Source organism: Schistocerca cancellata, chromosome 4, assembly GCF_023864275.1.
Source record: "Schistocerca cancellata isolate TAMUIC-IGC-003103 chromosome 4, iqSchCanc2.1, whole genome shotgun sequence".
NCBI lineage: Eukaryota > Metazoa > Arthropoda > Insecta > Orthoptera > Acrididae > Schistocerca > Schistocerca cancellata.
The window spans coordinates 687,119,497-687,140,902 of NC_064629.1; the positions used below are offsets into that span (position 1 = coordinate 687,119,497).

Here is a 21,406-nt window from a genome sequence, read left to right on the forward strand (position 1 = left end):
ATTCACCATTCATAGAGATTACAAATAATGATACCTGTTTCCATGGTTGCCATTAAAATTCATTCACATCTTGTATGTGTTAAACAAATTTTGGAAATATTTTTTTCCATTCTGAAGATACTCCTTAAGCATAGTTTAAGGATTATTCATCATCTGGGTGTAATGACAATTGCTGTCCATGTATTTTTTATTATTATTATTATTTTACATAAGGGTACGAAAAGAAGTCGGTAGGCATTAACTCAGGTGAATATCGGCAGTGAGACATTAGTCTGATTTTTTCCTTCATCAAAAAATTGTTTGATGTGTGATGTGACTGCTGACTGTCATGGTGAAGAATGCTTTATCGTTTTCAGTTGTTTCTCCTGATTTTATCAATGGATTGTGGCACAGAAATTATTTTTTCCCCAACACTATTTCTTTAAATGCTCTTTGTGACCAAACTACTCTGCCAATTAATGAGCTGCCATTTTAACAATAACAAATGACAAATTTAAAGCAATAGAAATGTAACACTTCAATAGTCTCATGTTGTAGTTGGTTGTATTGTCAAAAATAGTTCAACTTTTGTCAGAGAATGGAGTGTTAGTATGGTGTTATGGTCAGCCAAATAAACAGTTGTTCCATTTATAACATACTTAGTTTTATCTAGCTTCAACATACGGGACACATTTTGACAATGTTGTGATTATTTATGCATAATAGGTATTGTATGATGGCTCGTTAATAACAGTCAAGTTTTTAAATGATGCTTCCTTGAGGGTTGGTACTCTTAGTACTGTTGCATTTGAAAAACGTGAGACTGTAAGTCATGAAGGAGGGTGAACAGCTACATCAGTGTCCTCTATTCTCAAGTTATAACACCAAACATGAGATTTGCGTAAAAGTTTCTATTAACCTTATTTAACAAAAACAAGAGTTTTACAATTGCTGCATTTGTGATTAGTTTCTTATTTATACCATGTGCCCATCAGTGCTTTATTTACAAAGTGCTTTTCATCTGAAAGGTACAGAAGCACTTGGATGCTGCTGTTGATTCATCACCGACGGAACAGCAGCTGCAACCATTTACGCTGAATCAGATGGCAATATGCATGCGGAGTACGATGTGGAGACTGCAGCTGTTGCTGTCACTAGTAGAAGCATGTCGTGGCCGTTGTGGTGGTGCTCTTGCATCTTCTGTTCATGGCTTTCTACAGCATGGTGATCCAAATATCCGTCATTGTGTCCGCATGCTCCTAGCTTCAGTAAGTTATATATTTTTGTATTGAGCATGTTTGCCTTTAATTTTGTGATAATGAGGCGTTCAAGGAAAATTGACTTGCTACTTTCAATTTCAAAGAGTATGTTGTGCTTTATCTGATTTAATTTGCAGTTTAGCTGGTACAATGTTCAGACTACACGTGGACTTGACATAAATCACTTAGATTCAGATACTGTTAGTATGCACTAAGACACAAATGCTACAGGAGAATAGTATTCAGACTTCAGAACTTTTATAACACTCAGCCAAAAAACTTAACTAATTATATCCCTTTGTGTTGTTTTCCAAAGTCTGTTACCTGTTAAAATGGTTGAATATCCTATCAACAGATCATCTGCCAGGCATAAACGTTACTCATAATGACAAATATTTGTTTCAATTGTAATTAACTGAATTTTTATTTAATTATTTCCACTACATGTGTTCAGGAATAGTCACTTTCACATATAGTGAGAAATATGACAATGTTATATGCCACTGCAAGTTACTCCCTGATACCAAACAATATTCATGTCTTTAAAATGACTGCCAGTGGGCACGCACACAACAATTTAATAAATTTATTTGCTCAACTACTTGTCTAGGGACTGGTTGTACACTGTTGCAGGGAACACTTCTGGAGCAACATATGGTCAAACCCGGTACAACATAACAGGCATGCACGGTGGATACAAGCAGAAACAGACTCATACAAGATGATACCACAAATGCCTGAAGTGATAATTTTGCAACATGAAGTCACCCGAGCAATTAATTCTACGCACAATTGGAAAGCCCCTGGAAATGATAAAATAGCAAATTTCTGGCTAAAGAAGTTCACCTCAACACATTCACATCTAACTAAATTATTTAACAGTTACATTGCAGACCCATACACATTCCCTGATACACTTACATACGGAATAACTTATCTGAAACCTAAAGATCAAGCAGACACAGCAAACCCAGCAAAACATCGCCCCATAACATGCCTACCAACAATATACAAAATATTAACTTCAGTCATTACACAGAAATTAATGACACATACAACACAGAACAAAATTATAAATGAAGAACAAAAAGGCTGTTGCAAAGGAGCACGAGGATGTAAAGAGCAACTGATAATAGATGCAGAGGTGACATATCAAGCTAAAACTAAACAAAGGTCGCTACACTACGCATACATTGATTACCAAAAAGCTTTTGATAGTGTACCCCACTCATGGTTACTACAGATATTGGAAATATACAAAGTAGACCCTAAATTGATACAGTTCCTAAACATAGTAATGAAAAACTGGAAAACCACACCTAATATCCAAACAAATTCAGATAATATCACATCACAGCCAATACAGATTAAGCGTGGAATATACCAAGGAGACTCATTAAGTCCTTTCTGGTTCTGTCTTGCTCTGAACCCACTGTCCAACATGCTAAATAATACAAATTATGGATATAATATTACTGGGACATACCCACACAAAATCACACATTTGCTATACATGGATGATCTAAAACTACTGGCAGCAACCAATCAACAACTCAACCAATTACTAAAGATAACAGAAGTATTCAGCAATGATATAAATATGGCTTTTGGAACAGACAAATGTAAGAAAAATAGCATAGTCAAGGGAAAACACACTAAACAAGAAGATTACATATTGAGTAACCACAGTGACTCCATAGAAGCGATGGAAAAAACAGATGCCTATAAATATCTAGGATACAGACAAAAAATAGGAATAGATAATACAAATATTAAAGAAGAACTAAAAGAAAAATATAGACAAAGACTAACAAAAATACTGAAAACAGAATTGACAGCAAGAAACAAGACAAAAGCTATAAATACTTATGCTATACCAATATTGGCCTACTCATTTGGAGTAGTGAAATGGAGTAACACAGACCTAGAAGCACTCAATACACTTACACTTTCACAGTGCCACAAATATAGAATACATCACATACATTCAGCAACAGAAAGATTCACATTAAGCAGAAAGGAAGGAGGAAGGGGATTCATCGACATAAAAAACCTACATTATGGACAGGTAGACAATTTAAGAAAATTCTTACTAGAACGAGCAGAAACTAGCAAAATACACAAATCAATCACTCATATAAATACATCGGCTACACCACTTCAATTGCATAACCACTTCTACAACCCTTTAGATCACATAACATCAACAGATATGAAGAAAGTAAATTGGAAAAAGAAAACACTACATGGTAAGCACCCGTATCATCTAACACAGCCACACATCGATCAAGACGCATCCAACGCATGGCTCCCCCCTGCGGGTCCGGGGGTTAGAATAGATCCGAGGTATTCCTGCCTGTCGTAAGAGGCAACTAAAAGGAGTCCCTCCCCCTCAAGGGGGTAGTTAGCGCCTGCATCCAGAGTTGGACAGTTCCACGACCTATATTTGCGGTCATTTTGGTTTTTCACTTCTTCTCGTATCTTCCTTCCTTTGGTTGGTTCCTTTCTTTGTTCTTCTCCGTCTCACTGTCTTCCTTACTCTTTCCCTTGCCTCCTTCTCCTTGCCTCCTTCTCCTTGCGTCCTTCTCCTTGCGTCCTTCTCCTTGCGTCCTTCTCCTTGCGTCCTTCTCCTTGCGTCCTTCTCCTTGCGTCCTTCTCCTTGCCTCCTTCTCCTTGCCTCCTTCTCCTTGCCTCCTTCTCCTTGCCTCCTTCTCCTTGCGTCCTTCTCCTTGCGTCCTTCTCCTTGCGTCCTTCTCCTTGCGTCCTTCTCCTTGCGTCCTTCTCCTTGCCTCCTTCTCCTTGCCTCCTTCTCCTTGCCTCCTTCTCCTTGCCTCCTTCTCCTTGCCTCCTTCTCCTTGCCTCCTTCTCCTTGCCTCCTTCTCCTTGCCTCCTCCTCCTTGCCTCCTCCTCCTTGCCTCCTCCTCCTTGCCTCCTCCTCCTTGCCTCCTCCTCCTTGCCTCCTCCTCCTTGCCTCCTCCTCCTTGCGTCCTCCTCCTTGCGTCCTCCTCCTTGCGTCCTCCTCCTTGCGTCCTCCTCCTCCTTGCGTCCTCCTCCTCCTTGCGTCCTCCTCCTCCTTGCGTCCTCCTCCTCCTTGCGTCCTCCTCCTCCTTGCGTCCTCCTCCTCCTTGCGTCCTCCTCCTCCTTGCGTCCTCCTCCTCCTTGCGTCCTCCTCCTCCTTGCGTCCTCCTCGCGTCCTCCTCCTCCTCCTTGCGTCCTCCTCCTCCTCCTTGCCTCCTCCTCCTCCTCCTTGCGTCCTCCTCCTCCTCCTTGCCTCCTCCTCCTCCTTGCGTCCTCCTCCTCCTTGCCTCCTCCTCCTCCTTGCGTCCTCCTCCTCCTTGCCTCCTCCTCCTTGCCTTCTCTGGTCTCCGCCTCGGCGTTTGAGATAGTCTGTCCTCTCTCTCTTCTTTTTCCTCTTCTTCCTTCTTCCCTGTGTGCGCCTGAAGGCCAACCCACGCATTCGCACGCATAGCTGGTGACGGGGTAACGCGTAATTCCCCACCCTGGGTAGACAAGTAAGGCACGCACATACCCCCTGGTAAAGGCCAGGCCCAGGGAGGGGTGATTGACTGAGCTGATACCTTCTGACCATGCCGATTGGTCCCTCCGTCTGTTTCTCGGGAGATGTGACCTGAGGTGTAAACATTCACCTAAGGCGGGAGTGCCCTCTGAGAGGGTCCCCACAAGGAAGGAGCGCGCCATCGGAGATGCTGGCAATCATGGACGATTCCTCCACAATGGATTTCTCTTCTTCTTGTCTCTTGACTTCTGCCCCTAAACGGAAACTTGACCAGCCACCAGTGACAAAAGCACTACAGCCTGCCCCACAGTTCCTCGTAGTTTCTCGATCTGAGGACGGCAAGGATTTTTCCTCTGTCAACCCTTTCGTTATCCAGAAGGGCGTAGATGCCATAGCTGAATCTGTCAAGTCGTGTACCAGGTTGCGTAATGGTACCTTGTTATTAGAAACTGAGAGCGCCTTTCAGGCACAAAAACTGCTTCGGGCCACACTCCTGTACACGTTCCCTGTCCGGGTGGAGGCTCATCGCACTTTGAATTCGTCTCGTGGTGTGGTCTATACTTGATCACACGACGGATTGACTGACGAGGAGATTCAGTCTTTCCTCGCTGAGCAGGGCATGACGGCTGTCCATAGGGTCATGAAAAAGGTCAACAATGACCTTGTACCGACCTGGACACTTTTCTTGACCTCTGATAGCTGCCGTTGCGTATCAAAGCGGGCTACGAGGTTATTTCTGTTCGCCCCTATGTCCCGACACCTACGCGCTGCTACCAGTGTCAGCATTTTAATCACACTCGCCAGTCTTGATCCAATGCAGCTAAATGTGTCACTTGTGGCAGGGATGCCCATGAGGGTGACTGTCCACCTCCGTCTCCTCGTTGTGTGAACTGTCAGGGTGACCATGCAGCGTCCACCCGCGACTGTCCCATCTACAAGGAAGAACGCTGTATCCAAGGAATTCGGGTCAAAGAGAAAGTGTCCACCTCAGCTGCTCGCAAGCTATTTGCTAGTAGGAAGCTCACGCTGCTCCCAGCGGGAAAATACAGTACTGTCCTCGCCTCGCCTCTCCTCGGACTACCAGGGAGGTGGCGACACAGACATGCGATCTGACCTTCAGCACCACGGTTGTCCATTCGGTCAGTGCTAAGATCGCGTGGTCGACGTCTCCTCTTCCTCCCGTCACCCCTCAGACACAAGCACCTTCATCAGCTTCTGCTAAGACGAAGACCCAGAAGTCAGATGCACGGGCCTTCAAGAAGGAACCGTCCCGTGCAGACTTCCTACGTACCTCGAACTCCCAGCCGTTGACCAGTACTTCCACTAAACGACCTTCCAAGAAGGCTCATAGGAAGGACAGTTCTCCTTCTCCGCCGCGGCGCATTTCTTCTCCTGCGCCACCCAGCGGTTGCCACCCCAGGCCGTCATCCGTTTCGCCTGGCCATGCCGCTGGTAGCCGAACATCTGGCCGTCCACCGGCGGAGGAAGCTCATCCTCCCGGCCATCTTCACGAGATGGCCGATGAACCTATAGAACCAATGGACGATGACTGTCCACCTACTGATAGCGGCGGCAGTACTCGCTTGAAGCCTGTCCCTCAGCGGCCTTCGAGGTGACCCCTTCTTTCATCTTCCTTTTCTTACGATAGCACTTATTCACTGGAATATTCGCAGCATTTGCTCCAACCGAGAGGACTTGAAGTTGCTGCTCCGCTTGCACCGTCCGCACATCGTAGCCCTCCAGGAAACGACGCTGCGCCCATGCGATCACATTGCTTTGGCACACTACACCTCTGTGCGTTTTGACCTACCCCCTGTGGTAGGTATTCCGGCTCATGGAGGGGTTATGTTGCTGGTCCGGGATGATATTTACTACGATCCCATCACATTGCACACCGGCCTGCAGGCAGTTGCCATCCGAATTACTCTCCCCACTTTTACATTTTCCATTTGTACCGTTTACACTCCATCGTCATCTGCCGTTACCAGGGCAGACATGATGCAAATTATTGCTCAGCTACCTGCACCATATTTGTTAACTGGAGACTTCAATGCCCACCATCCCCTTTGGGGCTCTCCAGCATCCTGCCCGAGGGGCTCCCTGTTAGCAGACCTTTTCAACCAGCTCAATCTTGTCTGCCTCAATACTGGCGTCCCTACTTTTCTTTCGGACACATCTCACACCTATTCCCATTTAGACCTCTCTATATGTACTACCCAACTTGCACGCCGGTTTGAGTGGTATGCACTTTCTGATACATATTCGAGTGACCACTTCCCGTGTGTTATCCATCTCCTGCAGCATACCCCCTCTCCGTGCTCATCTAGTTGGAACATCTCCAAAGCAGACTGGGGGCTCTTCTCTTCCAGGGCGACCTTTCAGGATCAAACCTTCACAAGCTGCGATAGTCAGGTCGCACACCTCAGGGAAGTCATTCTCACTGCTGCTGAATATTCCATCCCTCACACTACCTCTTCTCCACGTCGCATACCGGTCCCATGGTGGACCGCAGCATTTAGAGACGTTTAATGTGCTCGTCGACGTGCTTTATGCACTTTTAAACACCACCCAACAGTGGCGAATTATATCACTTATAAACAATTAGGTGTGCAGTGCCGTCGTATTATTAAAGAAAGCAAGAAAGCCAGTTGGGCTGCTTTCACAAGCACCTTCAACAGTTTTACTCCTTCTTCTGTTGTCTGCGGTAGCCTGCGCCGGCTATCTCGCACTAAGGTCCACTCACCAGTTTCTGGCTTGACGGTCACGAATGGCGTCCTTGTGGACCCTGAGGATGTCTCCAATGCCTTCAGCCACTTTTTCGCGGAGGTTTCGGGCTCTGCTCCTTACCACCCTGCCTTCCTCCCCAGAAAAGAGGCAGAGGAGGCTAGGCCACCTAACTTCCGCTCCTCGAATCATGAAAGTTATAATGCCCCTTTCACCATGCGGGAACTCAAACATGCACTTGCCCGGTCACGGTCCTCCGCTCCAGGGCCTGATTCTGTTCATATTCAGTTGCTGAAGAACCTTCTGCTGCAGGTAAAGGTTTCCTTCTTCATACTTATAATCGCATCTGGATTGAGGGACATGTTCCCGCATGCTGGCGCAAGTCTATTGTTGTACCGATTCCTAAGCCGGGGAAGGACAAGCACTTGCCTTCCAGTTATCGACCCATCTCGCTTAACAGCTGTGTCTGTAAGGTGATGGAGTGAATGGTTAACTCTCGTTTGGTTTGGCTGCTCGAATCTCGACGCCTACTTACCAATGTACAATGTGGATTTCGTAGGCGCTGCTCTCCTGTTGACCATCTGGTTACCTTGTCGACCTTCATTATGAATAACTTCATGCGGAAGCGCCCGACCGCAGCTGTGTTCTTTGATTTGGAGAAGGCTTACGACACCTGTTGGAGGGCGGGCATTCTCCGCACCATGCATACATGGGGCCTTCGCGGTCGCATCCCTCTTTTTATTCGTTCCTTTTTAATGGATTGACAGTTCAGGGTACGTGTGGGTTCTGTCCTGTCAGACACCTTTCGCCAGGAGAATGGGGTGCCACAGGGCTCAGTTTTGAGCGTCGCTCTATTCGCCATAGCGATCAATCCAATAATGGATTGCCTCCCAGCTGATGTATCAGGCTCCCTTTTCGTGGACGATTTTACCATCTATTGCAGTGCGCAGCGTACATGTTCCCTGGAGCACTGTCTTCAGCGTTCTCTTGACCATCTTTACTCCTGGAGTGTCGCCAATGGCTTCCATTTTTCTGCCGAGAAGACGGTCTGTAATAACTTCTGGCGCTACAAAGAGTTTCTTCCACCATCCTCACGACTCGGTCCCGTTGCTCTCCCATTTGTGGAGACAACAAAATTTTTGGGTCTTACATTTGACAGGAAACTTAGCTGGTCTCCACATGTGTCTTATTTGGCTGCCCGTTGTACCTGTTCTCTAAATGTCCTTTGTGTTCTCAGTGGTATGTCGGGGGGAGCAGATCGAACCGTCCTACTTCACCTATATCGGTCGATCGTCCGCTCAAAGCTGGATTATGGGAGCTTCGTATACTCCTCTGCACGGCCATTGATCTTACGCCACCTCAACTCCATACAACATCGGGGTTTACGTCTTGCGATCGGAGCATTTTATACTAGTCCCGTCGAGAGTCTTCATGCTGAAGCCAGTGAATTGCCACTGACCTACCGGTGCGACATACTGCTTTGTCGGCTACTGTCAATGCCCAACCACCCGTCTTATCGTTCCTTTTTTGACGACTCTCTCGATCGTCAATACGGATTGTATGTCTCTGCCCTGCTACCCCCTGGAGTTTGCTTTCATCGCCTCCTTCAACACCTTGGTTTCTCACTCGCTGCAACCTTTAGAGTGGGCGAGAGCCACACGCCACCTTGGCTGCAGGCTCAGGTTTGTGTTCACCTTGACCTCAGCTTGCTCCCAAAGGAGGTTACGCCCAGTTCGGTATACCACTTCCGTTTTGTCGAACTTCATTTGAAGTTCATTAATATGACCTTCATTTATACAGATGGCTCTAAGACCAATAACGGGGTCGGGTGTTATTTTATTGTTGGGGCACAAAGTTTCCGGCTGCATGGCCATTGTTCGGTCTTCACAGCTGAGCTCTTTGCCCTCTACCAGGCTGTTCTTTACATCTGCCGCCACCGACATTCTGCTTACGTCATCTGCTCCGATTCCCTGAGCGCACTCCAGAGCCTCAGTGATCCGTATCCGGTTCACCCTTTCGTGCACCGGATCCAACACTCTCTTCAGCAGCTGGTGGATGACAGTTCTCCGGTTCGCTTTATGTGGGTTCCTGGCCATGTCGGTATCCCTGGGAATGAAGCTGCAGATGCCATGGCCAAGGCTGCGGTCCTCCAGCCTCGGACAGCTTCTTGTTGTGTCCATTCATCAGATTGTAGCAGGGTCATTTGTCGGCGCATTTTGTCGATGTGGCATGCCGATTGGGCTGCACTTACGGACAACAAGCTTCGGGCCTTGAAACCTCTTCTCACGGCTTGGACGTCCTCCTCACGCCCTTCTCGGTGGGAGGAGGTCGTTTTGGCCCGGTTACGAATTGGACACTGCCGGTTCAGCCATCGGCATCTGCTGACGGCTGCACCAGCGCCATTCTGCCCTTGTGGGCAATTGCTGACGGTCCGCCACATTTTAACGTCCTGTCCGGATTTTAACCCACTGCGTCTTGATATTGGCCTGCCATGTACTCTAGGTGCCATTTTAGCGGATGACCCATGAGCAGCTGCTCACGTTCTTCGTTTTATCAACTTGAGAAACCTCTCTAAGGACATTTGATTATGCTGTTTTTTTAATCCTATGCCTGTCAATCTTTTATCTTGTTTTCCCTTTTAGTTGCTGTTTTAAACTTGTGCCTCGCAGTGCATTCCTAACGTAGTCTGGGCGCTAATGACCGTTGAAGTTGTGCGCCCTAAAACCACAAAAAAAAAGCTTGGCTAAGAAAAGGGAATATATACAGTGAGATGGAAGGATTCATGATTGCAATACAGGATCAAACAATAAACACCAGATATTACATCAAGCATATTATTAAAGATCCCAATACCACAACAGATAAATGCAGACTTTGCAAACAACAAATAGAAACAGTAGACCACATCACAAGTGGATGTACAATACTAGCAAATACAGAATACCCCAGAAGACATGACAATGTAGCAAAAATAATACATCAACAGCTTGCCATACAACATAAACTTATAAAACAACACATTCCCACATAAAAGTATGCACCAAAAAATGTACTAGAGAATGATGAATACAAATTATACTGGAACAGAACCATTATAACAGATAAAACAAAACCACATAACAAATCTGACATCATATTCACCGACAAAAAGAAGAAATTAACACAACTAATCGAAATATCCATACCCAATACAACAAATATACAAAAGAAAACAGGAGAAAAAATTGAAAAATACATCCAGCTGGCTGAGGAAGTCAAGGACATGTGGCATCAGGATAAAGTTGACATTATACCAATTATACTGTCAACTACAGGAGTCATACCACACAGTATCCACCAGTACATCAACGCAATACAGCTACATCCAAACATATATATACAGTTACAGAAATCTGTAATTATTGATACATGTTCAATTACCCGAAAGTTCCTAAATGCAATGTAACATACACCGCACAGTTAAAAGGAAGTCACGCTTGACCAAGGTCTGCGTCACTTTCCATTTTTAACCAGACATAACATCTGAGAAAGGAAAGAAATAATAATAATAATAAACAATTCATATCACACTTAAATTTGAAACATCAGATACAAAACTCGGAATGGTTCCCCCCCCCCCCCCCCCCCCCCCCCCACCCCCACCCCCCAGGGGGTCCACAACTCTTTAGTGGGTTAGAGATGGGGGATCCGCTCTTGAACTAATTCATAGAGTTCAATCTTTCAAAGGAGTGAACAATCAGTGATTCAGAAAAAAAGAACGGTAGCTCCAAACGTTTCCCACGGCAGAGAGAGAGAGAGAGAGAGAGAGAGAGAGAGAGAGAGAGAGAGAGAGAGAGAGAGCATATCAGCAGCGCCTCTGCTGGTCAGAGTACAGTGCACGCCACACAACACAGCCAGCGCTGGCCTCTGCCCTGCTTCTACCTTGGCTGCCTGCATTGTGCAGTGCCCCATTGGATTTTGTGTTTCACATATGCCGTGCCGTCTCTGTGCGCCGTGTGCACTGTGCAGTGTCTGGCGCAGCTTAACTTCGCATCGCACTCTGTCAGAGATCGTTTCAGTCGCACGTCCTGCCCTCTGGGCAGTTGATGCGAGCAACAGGACAGAGAGCCACCTAGCGGATAACATAGGAACTACTTGCAAAAACCTGCTCGCAAGGGAACGGACGATTTGTCTCGGAGCGGGTGAGTTCACCGCTCCCCCCCACCCTCGGAACTCGCCCGCTCAACGCTCACCCCACCGTCTCGACTCTAGCCAGAGCGTCAAACAAAGCGACTCAGGTGTCACTCTGGTCTCTGCGGTCTCAGCTCACGCAGTAATACAGCTCGCAGCTCGACCTGCTCGACTCAGCGCCTCTGCATCGGAGTTCGTCCCCACTGGATATTGTTCTTCGTAGTAATACCGCTATGTATATTACATTATTATGTTATGTATACATCAATCGTTTTTATTTTATTTTTATTTGTTTAAACTGATTACATTAGGTTCCTGATGACTCCTCTTACTATAGGATTTTTATTATGGACACTCGAATTTACGCTTTAATTACGAGCGAACCGATAAACGTATCGCAAAATGTGATATACCAATATTTTCCTTGTTTTATTCTGCGTAAGGCTATATGCAGCACTTTCGTTTTACAGTCAAATTTATATATTTTTTTCTTATTCTGGTACGGATTTTGCGATTTTAGGTGTCTTCGAAAGGAAACGTTCACTTTAAAAATATATGGCTTGCGATGTATTTGTATGAGGTTAATGAAATTTTAATACATTATAGCCAAATATATTGTTAATGTAAATCTCAAGTTACAACATTTTCCAATCACCCAAAAAACCACGATAGTGCAAAATAAATCAATAATCAAAAACTTTGTCATATCGTGGAAATTTCAATAAACAATACAAAATTCTTACTCATTATCTGTGTTACTTCAAAATAGGATCAAATAAGATCAAAATACAGGTATAGTACTGGAATAAACCAAGTTTAAAGGGCAATGTGCCTTCCATTTATTTTCTATTGTAAATGAGTGGTGAGTCATGAAAAAGAGCTAATTCATTTCAGGGAGTGAACAGTTCTGATCCAATCTCTGAAAAGAACAGTTTTGCCCATCTCTATAGTGGATACGTGCTTGACGAGCACGGGGCCCCGAGCTATTGCAGCCTTCTTTCTCTCCAGGGCTGCATTTCCTTCCCCTTCCCCTCCTTTCCCCTCCTTGCTCCTTTCCCATCACCCTCTCCTCTCCCTCTCTTGGTGTCCTTGCTTATGTTGGCCCCCGCTATCCTCCTGGTTCTGTTGGTTTTACAATCCGGCTTTGTTGCGTAATCATCTCCTCCCTTTGGCATTCCTTGTTCCCCCTCTGGGGTTTGACCTCCATTACAAAATTTCTCCTCTGTAGTGTGAGCCATTTGAGGAAGAGCACCTTACCTAGTGTCTCTGACGTGCGCCCTCCTAGTACATTCCACCTTTTCTTTCACGTCGTTGTCTGATGCTAGGGTGCGTAGCCAGCACGGTAGCCAGCCCGTGTGGTGGGGTCGCTTTGTACCCTTTTGGTTGAGCCACCTGAACATACAGGGATCACACTTGTGATACCTGAGCTGTGACCTCCTCATGCATGCCTTGGAGTGGTTGCTTGTCATCCTGGAGCATCGGAACTCCCGGCAATGGTCGCCGTGCCAGACAGCCCTTGCTGTGGCTGGGTGGTGCCCGTGAGGAGAGCCCCTGATCAGAGTGGGTGGCATCAGGGCGGACGCTATGCAAATGAAACGCATACGGGTCCAGAACAATGGCCGTTCTTCTGCGGCTGTCTCTCTGCATGGAACAGATTCTTCAAGTGCTTCTTCTCTTGCCCCTTCGGCCATCCCTTCCATGGCTACGCCCTGGGAAGAGGGTCAGGCCCGTCGGCTAGGGGCGAAACCTTTCCCCCGTTATCTAGTTTGCACCAGGACTGATGGAGATACTTTCACCAATACCAAACCTTTATTCTTTGTGGAACACATGAAGACAAGTTCGGCGAAGTGGACTCCCTGAGCAAGATGCGGTCGGGTTCATTGCTGATCAAAACTGCTTCAGCTGCCCAATCTGCGGCCCTTCGTGCCTGTACCCATCTTGGCAAAATTCCTGTATCCATTACCCCCCACCAGTCTCTAAATATGGTACAAGGTGTGATTTTTCACAGGGACCTCATCCTTCAAACTGATGAAGAACTTCGGGACAATGTCGGATGGCGGGGTTTTCACTTTGTTCAGCGTGTCCAGAAGGGTCCTAAAGACAATCGCATTGATACTGGTGCCTTTATCCTGGCCTTTGAAAGGGATACCCTCCCTGAGAAAGTTAAGATTATGGTTTATCGATGTGATGTGAAGCCGTACATTCCACCTCCTATGAGGTGTTTTAAGTGCTTGCGTTTTGGGCACATGTCTTCCCACTGTTCACAGGCCCCTCTCTGTGGTGACTGTGGACGTCCACTCCATGAGGGGAGTCCCTGTGTTCCCCCTCTTGTGTGTGTAAATTGTCATGGTAGTCATTCTGCACGTTCATCAGATTGCCCAGTATATAAGGAGGAAAAGAAGGTACAGGGGTATAAGTCTCTCGATCGTTGAACCTACACAGAGGCCCGTAAGAAATATACACGTCTTCACACTGTGTCCATGGCATCTAGTTACACCTTGGTTACATCTTCACCCCTTCCTCCCCCTTCCTTACACCCATCCTGGACCCCTCTCCTCCCCCCCCCTCCCCTGTGGCTCCCACACCTTCTCCTCTGGGCACTGCTTCCCCTCCCCAGCCGGAGAAGTGTCCCACTCCTTCGGCGTCTGCCGGTCAAGGGCGCCTCTCCCGGGATGCCCCTTCCCGGCACCTCCCAGGCGAGAGCCACAGTCTGTCGGCCCCCAGGTTGCCTGGTCTCTTTCTGTTCCTGATCTTGCTGCAGCTGGCTCCTTTATGCCACACAGCCCTCCTCGATCTCAGCCTGAAAAGAAGAAGAAACATAAGTCCCGGCACAAAGAGCCTCTGGTGTCACCAGAGGTCCCTTCCCCGACTTCACAACCGGATTCTGACCTGTCGTTCATGGATGTCGCCCCCTCCTTGTCGGTGACGGGTGGGCACCCGGCGGTATGACTGGCTTTCGTGTGTTCAGCCCCCATTTAAATCATCGTTCTGTGGTTCTGCAATGGAATTGTAATGGATACTATCGTCACCTTCCGAAATTGAAATCCCTTCTTTCGTCTTACTCTGCAGCTTGTGTGATTCTCCAGGAATCTCATTTTACTGATTCTCACTCACCAACCCTCCGTGGGATCCATGTTTTCTGCCGAAATCGGGTCGGACCCCTGCGGGCTTCTGGTGGTGTTTATACGTTGGTCCATACAGACTTTGCTAGCACGTGGATTCCTCTTCAAACTACATTGGAAGCGGTTGCTGTTAGGGTCCATCTAGGCTCTGCGGTCACAGTTTGCAATCTTTATCTCCCTCCTGACAGGACTCTTACACCTGCTGCCTTAATTGCCCTTCTTCAGCAACTTCATCCTCCCTTCCTCCTCCTTGGGGATTTTAATGCTCATCATCCCTTGTGGGGCAGTGCCTTTTCATCTAGACAAGGTCTTCGTATAGACCAGTTTATTGCAGACCACGACTTGTGCCTTCTTAATGATGGCTCCCCTACTCATTTCAGTGCCGGTCATGGTACCTTTTCTGCCATTGATCTTTCTCTTTCTTCTCCCTCTCTCCTCCCTTCATTACACTGGTCGCCACACAACGACCTTTGTGATAGTGACCATTTCCCGTTGATTATCTCACTCCCTTCCCACTCCCCGATGGACAGGTTAGCTCGTTCGTATTTCCAACACACCGATTGGCCTCTATACACTGCACAGGTTGTGTTTTCTCCCTCTTTGTCGGGTTGTATTGATGACGTCCTACGTGACATGCCTGACGCGATTGTTCATGCTGCTAACCTTGCTGTCCCGTGCTCATCTGGACCATTTCATTGCCGGGAAGTCCCATGGTGGAGTACGGCCATTGCCATTGCCATCGCCATCCATGATCGCCGTTGAGCTTTGCAACACTTTAAGAGGCACCCATCTGTAGCCAGCCTTACTACCTTTAAACGCCTCCACGGTAAAGCCCGTTATTTAATCAAACAGAGCAAGCGGATATGTTGGGAATGGTTCGTTTCTTCCCTTGGTTCTACTGTCCCTCTGTCACAGGTATGGGCTACACTTCGCTCTCTCCAAGGTTGCCATCGGCAGTCCACCCTCCCAGGCCTTCACCTCCCAGATGGCCTTTGTACAGACCCATTAGTTCTTGCAGAACATCTTGCGACCCATTTTGCAGTGGCATCAGCGTCAGCCTCCAATCCAGCTGCTTTCCTTCACCTGAAACAGCGGGCTGAAGCTTCCACCTTATGTTTTACCCCTTGTGAGTCAGAATCTTACAACGAACCTTTTACTGAATGGGAATTTCTTTCTGCACTTTCTTCTTCTCATGATACAGCCCCCGGCCCAGATTCCATTCATAACCAACTGCTTCAACATCTCAGTGCTTCACAACGGCAACATCTTCTTTAGGTGTTTAACCGTATCTGGCTCCAGGGTGACTTCCCTTATCAGTGGAGGGATAGCATCGTGGTTCCTGTCCTTAAGCTTGGTAAGAACCCCCTATCTGTTGACAGCTATCGGCCAATTAGTTTGACCGATGTTGTTTGTAAGTTACTTGAACGGATGGTAGCCCGTCGGCTCAATTGGGTTCTCGAATCTTGGGATCTATTGTCCCCTTACCAGTGTGGCTTTTGAGAGGGATGGTCTCCAATCGATCATTTACTTCGTTTGGAACCCGCGGTTCGGCAGGCTTTTTCCCAGCGCCGCCATTTGGTTGAAGTGTTTTTTGACCTTCGCAAGGCCTATGACATGGCCTGGCGCCATCACATCTTACTTACCCTTCCTCAGTGTGGTCTTTGGGGCCCACTCCCGATTTTTATCCGCCAGTTCCTGTTCCATTGGTCATTCAGACTTCGAGTTGGTACTGTTTTTAGTTCTCCACGAACCCAGGAGACGGGCATTCCACAGGGTTTTGTCTTGAGTGTCCTTCTTTTCCTCACTGCTGTCGATGGACTTGTGGCCTCTGTCGGTCCTTTGGTCGCCCCTGCCCTGTATGTGGATGATATCTGCATTTGGGTTAGTTCCTCTTCGATGGCATCTGCAGAGCGGCAGCTCCAGGGAGCTATACGGCGTGCCTCTGCATGGACCCTCTCACATGGGTTCCCATTCTCTCCTCTAAAATCGCAGGTGGTCCACTTCTGTCACCGTACTACGATCCACCCTGATCCAGAGCTGTATCTCGATGCCCACCGATTGCCTGTGGTCCCACAGTTTCGTTTCCTGGGTCTTCTTTTTGACAACAAGCTCACTTGGCTGCCCCATATCAGACATCTGAAGGTAGGATGTTTCCTTAAACTCAATGTCCTTCGCTTCCTTGCCCACTCCTCTTGGGGTGCGGACCATTCCCTCCTTCTCCGTCTTTATTATGCTCTAGTTCTGTCTTGCTTGGACTATGGTTGTCAAGTTTATGGTTCAGCTGCTCCTTCCACATTGCACGTGCTGGATCCAGTCCACCATTGTGGTATCCGTTTGGCCACCGGTGCCTTCCCTCGTAGCCCTGTTGACAGTCTCCTGGTTGAAGCTGGGATCTCCCCCCCCCCCCCCCCCCCCCTTTTCTGTTCGGCGGTCCCAGCTTCTGGTGTCTTATGCACTCACTATCTGTTCCTCTCCCACTCATCCTTCCTATTCTATCCTGTTCCGAGACCATGGACGTCGCCCACCTGACTCCCGCCATCGGGCGGGTTTACCGGTTGGGCTGCGCCTTGCATCTCTTTGCCGTGATTTTCAGCTTCCTTCTTTGTCCTGTCTTCCTCGCTCCCTCCCCTCCACCCCTCCTTGGTTAGTTCCTCGGCCTCAAATTCGGATGGATCTCCGCCAAGGTCCGAAAGATTCCATCCCCCCGGTGGTGTTCCGTTCCTTTTTCCGACAAATTTTATGGGAGTTTCGGGATGCTGTTGTTTTTTTACACTGATGGCTCTAAATCTGCTGATCATGTGGGGTATGCCTTCACGTCCTCTGTCAGAATGGAAAATCATCTGCTGCCACCTACATGTGGGGTGTTTACTGCGGAATTGATGGCAATTTCCCAGGCCATTACCTTTATTAAACAGTCCCAACACAACCGTGTTTTGTTGTGTACGGACTCGATGAGTGACCTTCTTGCTATTGATCAGTGTTTTTTGTGCCATCCCTTGGTCTCTGCCATCCATGACCATCTCGCTGATATTCACCGTGCTGCTTGTTCCATTGACTTCCTTTGGGTCCCTGGCCATGTGGGTATCCCGGGTAATGAGCTCGCTGATCGTTTGGCTGGGGGAGCAGTCACTTACCCCCGTTTTCTGTAACCCCTCCTGCAGCGGATTTATGGCTTCACATCAAATCCCACTTCGCACAGTCATGGGCCAATTTTTGGGAGGCTACTCCCCTGTCTAATAAACTTCGTGCGATTAAGGTGACACCAGGCCCCTGGCATTCTTCCTTTTGCCTCTCCCGAAAGGACTCGACCACACTGTGTCGTCTCCGCATTGGCCATAGCAGGCTGACCCATGGTTTTCTTTTGCGTGATAAGCCATCCCCACTTTGTGGTTGTGGAGCCTTCCAGTCGGTAGCCCACATTTTGGTTGAATGCCCCCTTCTTTTGGCTCTGCGTGCTAAGTACAGATTCCCCCACACTTTACCTTTGATGTCGGCTGACAATTCCCGGATTGTCTCTCTGGTTCTCGGTTTCCTCTGGAAAAGTGGTTTTTATTCTCAGTTTTAAGGTTTTTAATCTCTCTCTGGTATTGGGGCAGGACGGTGAGTGTTTGGGTGTCTCCCACTGTAAAAAGTGTTTGGAGATTCCCGATTCACTTCCCTGACCGAAATCCTCTTTTCTTCCCCTTTTACTCTGTTTTGACCCTTTTCTTTAAGGCTTGGTTAGTCTCCTTTTCCCATACGTACTTTCTACATTCTAGCGGTTGTACCTTTGAAGTCACAGGTGGTCTTGCCTATGCTGCTTCAGCATAGCATTGGGTTCATTCTCTTCCTGACTTCCCTCATTTTGTTTTTACCATTGACAACATGACTGCCCCTTTATGTTTTTAGCCTTTTCCCTTTTATTGTTCTGACTTTCCTGAGATGTCACATTAGTGGAATGGACCACATTTGAAACAAGGGACTGATGACCTTGCTGTTTGGTCCCTTAAACCTCAACCAACCAACCAATCGGAATGGTCCATTTGGAAAATTATGTAGCTGACACAGGATTAGGGTCAACTTCAGTTTTATCACAGTCAACAATTGGTAGTCTTACAGAGGCTAGTACTCCCAATAATTAAACATTATTTTAGTATAGCAGTGCAGGCACACAATTAGTCCCTACATGGGTAGTGTTTTAGTTGAGTAACAGCACATTGCAGTACTCCAACTCAATTTTCCACATTTATCTAATTCACACAGTCTGTTGAATAACACTATCTCATACAAAAATCAATACAGTTTTTCATGTTAACTCACAATGAATAAAATGCATCTTTACTATTGCAAACCGTTTTACCAGAGGATGCAGATAATGGTACAGTAGTTGTTATAATGCAGAAACAGAGAGATGTTTCTGATGTTCAAAAAGGCATGATCATTCTATTTTGGGCCAAGCCTGGAAGAATTTCTGAAATCACTAAGTCTGCAAAATGCCACCGTGGTTTAAGTATACTGTGCATGGCAAAATGGTATTATCCAAAACTGACACTGAAGCAACTGTGAGCTGGACAACTGACCAGCCCCATGTACCAAGGGACTGCCATAAATGTCTCCTTAATGACTGTTCAGCGAATGTTGCTGCATATTGGTCTCCACAGCAGGTGCCTGATTTTTGCACCTATTCTGACCGCCGTTGATAGACAATGAAGGCTGAAATTTGCATGCCAGTACCGCAACCAGACATCCACTGAATGGCAACAGATGGCCATTTCAGATGAAGCACATTTTATGCTCCATTGGATGGGTGGTTGTTGGTGTGTATGGTGTGAGGCATCTGATAGAAAACCTTGTGTACATCTACATCTATATTTATACTCTGCAAGCCACCCAACAGTGTGTGGCGGAGGGCACTTTATGTGCCACTGTCATTACCTCCCTATCCTGTTCCATTTGTGTATGGTTCGCGAGAAGAACGACTGCTGGAAAGCCTCCGTACGCACTCGAATCTCTCTAATTTTACATTCGTGATCTCCTCGGGAGGTATAAGTAGGGGGAAGCAATATATTTGATACCTCATCCAGAAATGCACCCTCTCGAAACCTGGACAGCAAGATACACCGCGATGCAGAGCGCCTCTCTTGCAGAGTCTGCCACCTGAGTTTGCTAAACATCTCCGTAACGCTATCACGGTTACCAAATAACCCTGTGACGAAACGCGCCTCTCTTCTTTGGATCTTCTCTATCTCCTCCATCAACCCGATCTGGTATGAATCCCACACTGATGAGCAATACTCAAGTATAGGTCGAACGAGTGTTTTGTAAGCCACCTCCTTTGTTGATGGACTACATTTTCTAAGGACTCTCCCAATGAATCTCAACCTGGTACCCTCCTTACCAACAATTAATTTTATATGATCATTCCACTTCAAATCGTTCCGTGTGCATACACCCAGATATTTTACAGAAGTAACTGCTTCCAGTGTTTGTTCTGCTATCATATAATCATACAATAAAGGATCCTCCTTTCTATGTATTTGCAATCCATTACATATGTCTATGTTAAGGGTCAGTTGCCACTCCCTGCACCAAGTGCCTATCTGCTGCAGATCTTCCTGAATTTCGCTACAATTTTCTAATGCTGCAACTTCTCTGTATACTACAGCATCATCCCCGAAAAGCCACATGGAACTTCTGACACTATCTACTAGGTCATTTATATATATTGTGAAAAGCAATGGTCCTGTAACATTCCCATGTGGTACGCCAGAGGTTACCTTAACGTCTGTAGACATCTCTCCATTGAGAACAACAAGCTGTGTTCTGTTTGCCAAAAACTCTTCAATCCAACCACACAGCTGGTCTGATATTCCGTAGGCTCTTACTTTATCAGGCGACAGTGCGGAACTGTATCGAAGTCAAGAAAAATGGCATCTACCTGGGAGCCTGTATCTAATATTTTCTGGGTCTCATGAACAAATAAAGCGTGTTGGGTCTCACACAATCGCTGTTTCCGGAATCCATGTTGATTCCTACAGAGTAGATTCGGGGTTTCCAGAAATGACATGATATGCGAGCAAAAATCATGTTCTAAAATTATACAACAGATCAATGTCAGAGATATAGGTCTATAGTTTTGTGCATCTGTATGATGACCCTTCTTGAAAACTGGGACTACCTGTGCTCTTTTTCTAATCATTTGGAACCTTCCATTCCTCTAGATACTTGCGGTACATGGCTGTTAGATGGGGGGCCGGTTCTTTCACGTACTCTGTGTAGAGTCGAATTGGTATCCCATCAGGTCCAGTCGACTTTCCTCTGTTGAGTGATTTCAGTTGCTTTTCTATTCCTTGGACACTTATTTCGATGTCAGCCATTTTTTCATTCATGGGAGGATTTAGAGAAGGAACTGCAGTGTGGTCTTCCTCTGTGAAACAGCTTTGGAAAAACGTGTTTAGTATTTCAGCTTTACATGTGTCATCCTCTGTTTCAATGCCATCGTCATCCCAGAGTGTCTAGATATGCTTTTTTGATCCACTTACTGATTTAACATAAGACCAGAACTTCCTAGGATTTTCTGTCAAGTCGGTACATAGAATTTTACTTTCGAATTCACTGAACGCTTCACGCATAGCCCTTCTTACGCTAACTTTGAC

General features: G+C 46.7%; 1 protein-coding gene across 1 annotated transcript in view; it reads left to right on the forward strand.

The window, feature by feature from the left end:
• LOC126184381 (gamma-tubulin complex component 3-like) overlaps window positions 1-21,406 on the forward strand; it is a 258,538-nt gene that overhangs the window by 125,523 nt on the left and 111,609 nt on the right. Inside the window, exon 8 of the mRNA XM_049926766.1 lies at window positions 1,008-1,247. Within this exon, the coding sequence (XP_049782723.1) occupies window positions 1,008-1,247 (240 nt within the window). The remainder of the gene's footprint in view (window positions 1-1,007; window positions 1,248-21,406) is intronic.